The sequence below is a fragment of the Macadamia integrifolia genome, unplaced genomic scaffold (assembly GCF_013358625.1).
Source record: "Macadamia integrifolia cultivar HAES 741 unplaced genomic scaffold, SCU_Mint_v3 scaffold2111, whole genome shotgun sequence".
Lineage (NCBI taxonomy): Eukaryota > Viridiplantae > Streptophyta > Magnoliopsida > Proteales > Proteaceae > Macadamia > Macadamia integrifolia.
The window spans coordinates 52,908-61,438 of NW_024868519.1; the positions used below are offsets into that span (position 1 = coordinate 52,908).

An 8,531-nucleotide genomic window follows, 5' to 3' on the forward strand; every position below is an offset into this window, starting at 1 on the left:
GAACCTTGGATCCTGTAGGTGTTTTTTTTTTTTTTTTTTTGTCATAATTGCTTTAAGAGAATTATTTTAAGGGGAGGGATTTTATGCAAAATCACATAAAGTGGGGACGAGTTACAAAGTGTTTAATAAAGGGGTTTTTAACAAACCCCTCTTGTGAGAAGTGGGCAGAACTATGCACGGAACCTTTTGCCATACTTTATAAAGAAGTTATTTTTACCAACCCAGTTGTGCAGAGGTGATGTGCCAGGCATAACCTATTTCCAAATAGTCATAGAATCTAAAGAAACTGAATATTTACATGATGAGAGTCGAGGTGTCAATTGGTCCAGTTTCTAATAGGTTTCAACCTCTTGAGGCCAGGACAGAATCGATTAATTAACTAATCAATCCTATATATTGAAAAATAGAGCTAATTAACAATCAATCCAATTGATTTCAGTTCTTTATTGATCCTAAACCGGTCTAAAGGCAGGATGACCGGTCAACTGAGCCTAAAGAGATTTTTTTAGCCCATGCATCCAATCTTATGATACAATTTGATCCTACGTCTCTTATGTTGTGGTATGGTTGTCCTTGTTGGGCAACTCGACCACATGGCAGTGATGATGTGGCCAATTTGAGTGATATGGTCCAAAGTGATAACATGGCAACGTTGAGTGTTACTGATGAGATAACATAGCCATATTGTGTATATAGAGTGGTTTGATTCATCCATGGTAGGTGGTGAGGGTTTCTGGGTCAAAACTGACAAACTTTGTCTATTTAAGCTCAGGGGCATTTTTAATAGTGAAAAAGATATTTTTAGAAGACTGTTTCTTCATGAAAAAGATAGATTGTAATTTATCTAGTCTAATGCATTTAATTTCGTCGCATTCCAATATTGTATGAAGAAGTTACGGTATTTATGACATTCAGAGGAAATTTTGGTATTGAAGATGAATTTTTTAAAAAAGTTTTCTCCATGTAACGATACGAAGAAAATCTGATCTTTCCAACAGTTCTGATTTCATCGCATTCTAATTCCGTATGAGAAAGATGAAACATTGGAAAGATCTAGGGGCATTTTGGTCTTTTTACATGGCTTAGTCAGATGATCAGGTCTTCTGAAAAGTTGTAGAGTGTCTAGTCATGGGTCCAAAGCACTTTTTTTCGTTTCGATCAAAAATCGTATGAAAAAATTATATGTATTTCCATGAAACTGGTTCGAAAATCCGATCCAAAATGGCTAAATATCTCTCGGCCAGTTCATGTGGTTTTTGGATATATAACTTTGAGCTGAGGGGGCTTTGTAAATTTTCACAAGGTTAGGGCCTTAGATGTTAGTAGAAAAAGGTCGGTCAACTTTGGTACTTCACACGTGCATCATTCATCTTCAAAGATTCTATTTTAAGAGATCTCATCAATGTAGATTTGATCCAAAGATCAAGATACGAATCGGACGGTCTACATCTAGCTCATCTTTTTGTGAGTGAGAGACAAGCTCCCTTAAAATCAGGAAAAAAGGGCAATGAAAAATGACAAAAAAGTAGCTGACCACTTACGTCATCATGACATCAGCAATCAACTCTACTTTGATCAATTGATTCTGATCTGACGGCTAATATTCAAAATCCGTTATATAGATCTAAGGGCATATATTAAAAGCGCATTTTTATGAAATGAAAGGCCCCAATCTTGCCGTTGCCTCCTACGCCGCCGTACGCCAAGTCATCCTCTGAAGATTCTATTTCTGATTTTCTTGTTGGCCCAACTTCAAAGGGCCATATCTTCCTCATACCAACTCTGATTTGGGTGATTCAAGTTGGAGATTCTTCATCATTCTGAAATCTACACATAGAGGAAAGAAATCAGGAAGAGGGGTTGCAGAGGTAGTCAAAAAAATGAGTTGAAGCTCATAAAAGGCTTAAGGTTTGAAGGAAAGACTTCCATCCTCTTGCACTTGAACCATAGCCCCCATTAGAGGCTTAGGAACAGCTGGAAGCCAAGGCAACAAGCTCCATTAGTTGTTGCTAAGAAAAAGAAAAAGAAAAAGAAAAAGAAAAAGAAAAGAAAAAGAAAAAGAAAAAGAAAAGGAAAAAGAAGAGAAGAAGTTTTCCACTCTCTTTGTGTGTGTCTTGAATGCCTATCAAGAAAGATTTTTTGAAGCCCAATTAATGGAGTTTGATGGTTCTTGTTGAGAAATCCTCTTGCACTTGAACCATAGCCCCCATTAGAGGCTTAGAAAGCTGCTGGAAGCCAAGGCAGCAAGCGCTATTGGTTGTTGCTAAGAGAAAGAAAAATAAAAGGGAAAAGAAGAGAAGAAAAGGGAAATAGAGAAGAAGTTTAGAGGGAAATAGAGAAAAAGTTTTCTCCTCTCTTTATGTGTGTCTTGAATGCCTCTCAAGAAAGATTTTCTCAAGCCCAATTAATGGAGTTTGATGGTTCTTATTGAAAATATTATTTCTCCATCAAAGCTTTATTTATAAGGAAGACTAGAAGAGAAGAAGTAGAGACAAAGAGAGAGAGAGAGAAGTATGTGTGAGTGTGAATGACATTGTTACTCCATTGAAAGTAAAGACAAGGAGAAAAGAAAGAAGAAGAAGAAGAAGAACTTGGTTCTTGTGAGCTGTTTCAAGAAACCTAAGTGCCAACCGGGGTTGAAGCATTGGCGGCACCGAGACAACGTGGTTGTGATCCGCATCAAGTGGAGATTGACATTATTGCATCTCCGACGGTTACTCATTTCCAAGGTAATCTCACTTTTGCTAAATTTCTATTATTATAAATCATTGTAGGCAAGATGTTTGATAAACTACCTAAGTGATAATTGTAGTCTATTTGGAAAAAAATTGTATGTATGAGTGCTTCACTATAGGGCATTGTTATAAACTTATTTGCCGTGGGTGCGGTCTCTCAGATCATTATGAAAAAACTGAGGTGAAGACCTACCCATGTGATTGGTGGAAACTGGGAATGTGTTCCCTTGGCTGTGGGTGCAGTTATAATTAATATTGAGTATATGATGAGCCTGACAGTGGGCATTACTCCGTGCATGTAGGCAACTGGCCGAAGCACGCATTTCTTGTGTTGTGGATGTATATGCTCGTATTTGTATGGTGAATTGGAGTGCTTGGCTGCAGGATGGGTGTGTACATCTGGTAGACCTAGCCACTTGGTGGTGCAGTGTGGATGTACATACAACTATGTATGTATGAGACAATGATTACTGTGTGAGGTTTATGAGACAGCTTTGGGCAGCAATACAGGTTATGTAAGTAAGTTCTGTGCAGCAGTAAGAGTTGTCAGTAGTATACATGACAACTCTTGGCAGCATCAATAGACTGTGCATATGTCTATTGAAGTGCAAATAGTGATTGCCACATCAGGGGTACAGCTAAAAAATGAAAAAGGATTTAGCACACTGATTCACCCCCTCCAGTGTCAACCATGACCCAACATCTTATTGGCCCTGCACTTTGGTGTTGCCTACACCAGTCTGAAAGGGTTCTTTCTCTCAAGAAAAAATTATCAAATATAAAGTGTGGGACTTAATGGTCCACTAGAATATAGGTATCCTTTGGGCTTGGCTAAGGGGGAAGAATAACCAAATGGGCTGAATTTCAAAAACTAGAAGAACCGGAATCAAATTGTGTGTAATTTGAATGTTAACTAAGAGACGACGACATATCAAGTATTGCAGAGAATAACCTGGATGAAATATATGGCATTGTCTGGACCCTTAAAATTAATTAGATATTAATATAAGCAGAATGTGATGAAATGCCCATTGGAGTGCTTCCTAAATGAACCTCAACATCCTTCACGTTTTTTATATCATATTATCATAATCACAATGTAAGGAGTTTCATACATTGTTTATTGTTGTGCCATTCTATTTAAGTCTCGTATGTTTTGGTTGAAAAGAAGCAACACTTCAATGGAATAAAAGGAATACTATGTTGGACGGCAAATTTGTAGACCTAAACACCCCGACAAAATATTGGAGAAAACTAAAGATTTAGACCTAAACACCCCGACAAAATGAGTTTCTATCCCTTCAGTGTAAGGTGCTTCTCCTTTGGTAACCAATAAATAGCTCATCATAATCATCATAAGAGTCCCACCAGAAGTTGGTATTTTCCCTCCTCTCTCTCTCTCTCTCTCTGTGTCTGTTATAGGAATCCATTCTCTCTCTTCTTATCATAAAAGCCAGATTCTGTTAATGAAATAGGAAATTAGATTCCGGGAACTCAAAACTGCTCCGATCTTCCCACCCTCTGTGGGATTTCTCTCTAATCCATGGGTCTATTTAGAAGAAGCTTATCCACTCTCTCTCCCTATCACACTCCAATTACCCTTCTTTACTACCTATAAACCAAGCCTTCTCCCGCCTCTCTCTTCTACGAAACCCTAACCCCATTGTAAGAGAAACATCCCTCTTCTCCAATCCTACCCCAACCTCTTCGATTCTGTCGTTGGAAAGTGGTAACTGGTAAGTTTTGATAAAAATTTCTTGTTTACTTTTCCCTCTGGCATCAAAATTTTCTGTTTTCTGCTTTCCAGTATTATTGTCCTCTTCAGTTTGACTCTGGAATGGTGCTTTTAATTCTTCTTTTTTCATTTACAACAGTTTCACCCGTCGGCTATCTGCATCACAGTGTATTGTCCTATCATCTATCTCTCGGAAAAAGGCCCCAGTACAAGATCAAGGTAAGTCTTGTTACTGCTTCAATCTTAAAACTTCTTCAAGTTCTCTGCTTCCTTGATAAGAATTTACATGAACTATATTGGGAAGGAATGAAATTTGGTTTTTGTTGCAGTTGAAACTGAAATTTTTTGGTGCTTCCAATATTTTTAGACTTAGTATAATCTTATAATGACTTATATGGCTTCAGCTGATTGTGAACCCTAGGATGGTGCCATGGGTTTAGAAAAAGTTCTTCCATATTTTATTATCCAACCATTTTGCAACATTTTTAAGCAATTAATCAATGAGAGGGGCTAATAGGAAGAGAACAAGTGATAATTTCTTTTTTTCTTCAACCTTGTCCTTTATTTATAATGAAACCAATTACAGCCTAAGATCTTCTAGAGAAATCCCAATTTGGAAATAAATCCTACCTTTAATTAGTTACAAAATAAAGAGTCCTAATTACATCAGCAAATCTACTTAAAAATGGAACTCTTAAGATCCTATTTAATGAAAGAAAATCCACTTTCTTAAATAGAAACTATGAAAGAAAAAGAAATTCTAAAAAATCTTCTTAGAATCTGCAGTTGGAATCGATTTTCAGTTTCTGGGTAGAACAATCGACTGCTTGCTAGTTGGAATCGATAGTGAAATCTCAGTTTCGTTGGTGGCTGATCAAAGGAGTTCTCTTCTCTAAACCAAAGTCGTATTATTGCTGATTCTGTTGCTGCTGCAGGTTGAAGATGATTTTCTTCCCTTTGTTACTAAAAACCCCTTTTAATTTCTCTTTCCTTGCTTCCTTTTTGTAGCCTTGACTTCTTATAATTACAAAATTTTCATTATATCATAAATTTCAGTTTATTCACAGATATGCCATTCCTTTTCTATTACCAGAGATGGGATACATTAACTAGTTCACAAGGTGGTTTAACTGTATTCATTAATTTTGATCCATGCAAGATGCAATATTTTGAATTCCACTGATAAATAAGTTTGTTATTCAAGTCTGTTTTGTTGTTCACATGAGCTATACATCTAATACTATTATTTGGAATTCTACTGATGTTTGAGTTTGTGTCTTTTTATTGTTATAGATAAATGGATTTAGCTGGAAAAGTTAAATCGTTATCAAACAATATCATCTGTAGCTTTCTGAGAATAATTAAAGGAGGACCCAAACTTATAAGCATTACTCTACTCAAAGTATGGAGAAACTAAGAGGAAGTACATAGCAAAAATTTCCAAACCTTCTTGGCATCATTCATCTAGCCTAACTGAGGGCTTCCTAGACCAGTTCAACCAATGCTTGGGTCACTGACGCTTTTACTTGTAGGGGCATAATCAGATTAAAGCACATCTAGTAATCATATAAAAAAAGAGCAACCTGGTGCATGAGGCTTCCGCTACTACAAGGTCTGGGAGGGGCAAGTGTACGCAGCCTTACCCCCTTCTTACACTTGCCTCTCCCATATCTGATCATCATGTTATCTTTCTGAAATCATACCGACTCTGTAAACAGGAAGCCCATTTGTTTTGGGAATTACACCGTTATTATTGTTACAGTTTTGACTTCTACTTCTAATTCATTCATGATAATTATAAAGATTATTATTATTATTATTATAGCCTTCGGTTTCTCTCCCTTTTATTCATTGAGAAGCTTTGAATACATGGTACATTATATGATCCTTTTTTTTTTATATGGGTGAGTGTGTTCTGATTTGTCTGTCAACTTAGGTGGTTACTTTCTCAGAAGTAGTCCATGGCAAAAGCAACCAATGAAACATGTGGGGAGACAGTCAATCAGGACCAGTCAGAAACTAGAGGATATTGGTATCTATTAGTTACTTGTACATCTGCATTCTATCACTTATACCAGTATCTTTACAGGCAAAAGAACATTTGCTTCTCTATTTTCCATCAAAAAAGAAATGAAGAATCACCTTGGTCTGATGATCTTCCAGAGGAGGTTTTGGGTTTGATAAAATTGCGTCTCTTTGGGCAGGAGTACTGCTCTTTTTGTGCTGTTTGTAGAACATGGTGATCCAAGGGCAATCCATTCCCACTACATATTACTCCAAGTACGTCAATGACCCAATCTCCATGGCTTGTTTATCTTGAGGAAGAGGACCATGTAATGAATGTTTTTCATCCCTTATTCAAAGGCAGTCTCATAGAAATTCCAGCAGGACCATCTGATTCAAGAATATGCTCCTCAAGCGATAGTTGGCTCCTTATGTGGCAATATTCAAGGCGAGTGTTCTTTCTCAATCCCTTCAATAAGACTAAGATTGAACTCCCGGATTTTCCACGCCAAGAATGGGATTTATTACCAGAAATGAAAAAATGTTCGTACCACATGCCAGCATTCTCATTCTCATCCGCACCAACCTCTTCGAATTTTATAGTCTTTGGCATCGCAAGATCACATTGGGCTGAAGAAGTTTCTATTTGCATAATCCGTCACGGGGAAGCAAGCTGGGCTATTCACAAGTGTATAGCCAATAATCTACCATTCATGCTATCTAATGCCAATCCAGTATTCCATAATGGGCTTGTTTACTGCCTTGGTGAAGATGGAAATCTTGGAGTTTTTGATCCACACAAGGATGATGATAGAAGGGAAGAATGCAATTGGACTGTCCTCGATCGTCCCCATACACCATCTTTTGTTTTAACCATTCCAGATGGCAACCGTTTCTTGGTCCAATGTAATGGTAATCTCTTCTTAGTGTTTCAAGGTCACATGGGAAAGGGTGTCTCCGTATTCAGTCTGGATCATCAAACGATGATCGGGAATCAAGCCCAAGATTTAGAAGATCACATGTTATTCCTTACAAGTCACACTTCGCTCTCGGTAGGAATGGTCAAGGCATTCGACGGAATGGGTGACAAGATCTACTTCCCCATATTCCCCATTTCTTCTTGTGATAGTAGTAGTAACAGAGGAGGCATGATCAATTCCTGTTCCTGTGTCTTCTATTCTCTTAAGTACTGAAATGTACCATTCTTTTGGCACTAGTCATTCAAGCCTAGACATATGTGGAATGAAAATTCGGAGAAATTGTGCTTGGATTGAACCCAATTTTGTCATACCTTCTAGTAAAGACCTTAAATGGGGTTTGAAATCGTCCACTAATTAAATAAAGTATTAGCGTATGTTTCTTACTAGAGCAATAAAAGCTGTAATGTTTTTAGATCAAAGTATTAACCATGAAGTAATGTTCATTATTTTTATTCGTTATACTACAACATTTTTTTTTTTTTTTTGTTGAATGGTTGTTAACATGTTATTAAATTCTCTATTACAAATCTTGCTTTAGCTTGTTTGTCTTTCTTTAATTTTTTTTTCGGTGAAATTTATAAGATTTAATTAGTAGTAAGAGGAAAAAGGTGGTTGAAGGGTGAAAGGACACAAAAGTATAAAGAGGGACTGAGATTACTAAAATTAATTTTCCACATGTTCATTTTCGGTATTAAGCAATTAGCACTGCTGCCCATTTTTAGAAAATTATAAGAAATTAGCACTCCTGCCCATTTTTTAGAAAATTCACAAATGCCAGAATTTGGATATGGATTTTCAGGTATTAATTGGGATTCAAATCGAAAGACACAATAAAATATTTGGTCAAGGGAAGAAGAAGCCAGATATGAATACATTGGTTTCATATGAATAAAATCAACATATTCAGTAAGCAATCAACCCATAATAATTGTAGATCGAGGAAAAATATGCCATTGAATGGAAAGAAATGTACAAATCCATTGGCTAGTAAATATTCTTAGATCCTTGCAAAACTAAGACACTATCCATAAATCCATAATTTCTACAATTTAAAATGTATGAGAATATAATAACAGA

General features: G+C 36.6%; 1 protein-coding gene across 3 annotated transcripts; it reads left to right on the forward strand.

The window, feature by feature from the left end:
* The first annotated feature begins 4,104 nt into the window (after positions 1-4,104).
* LOC122065751 (F-box/kelch-repeat protein At1g57790-like) lies at positions 4,105-7,749 on the forward strand. Of its 3 annotated transcripts, XM_042629612.1 has the most exons (5): positions 4,105-4,471; positions 4,610-4,689; positions 6,407-6,502; positions 6,675-6,750; positions 6,839-7,749. In XM_042629612.1, the coding sequence occupies exons 4-5, from the start codon at positions 6,707-6,709 to the stop codon at positions 7,665-7,667; spliced, it is 873 nt and encodes a 290-aa protein (XP_042485546.1). In that variant the 5' UTR covers positions 4,105-4,471; positions 4,610-4,689; positions 6,407-6,502; positions 6,675-6,706; the 3' UTR covers positions 7,668-7,749. The 3 variants fall into 3 exon arrangements, with proteins under 3 accessions (XP_042485546.1, XP_042485545.1, XP_042485544.1); XM_042629611.1 differs by having other exon boundaries at positions 6,407-6,750; XM_042629610.1 differs by having other exon boundaries at positions 6,675-7,749.
* Positions 7,750-8,531: the final 782 nt, after the last annotated feature.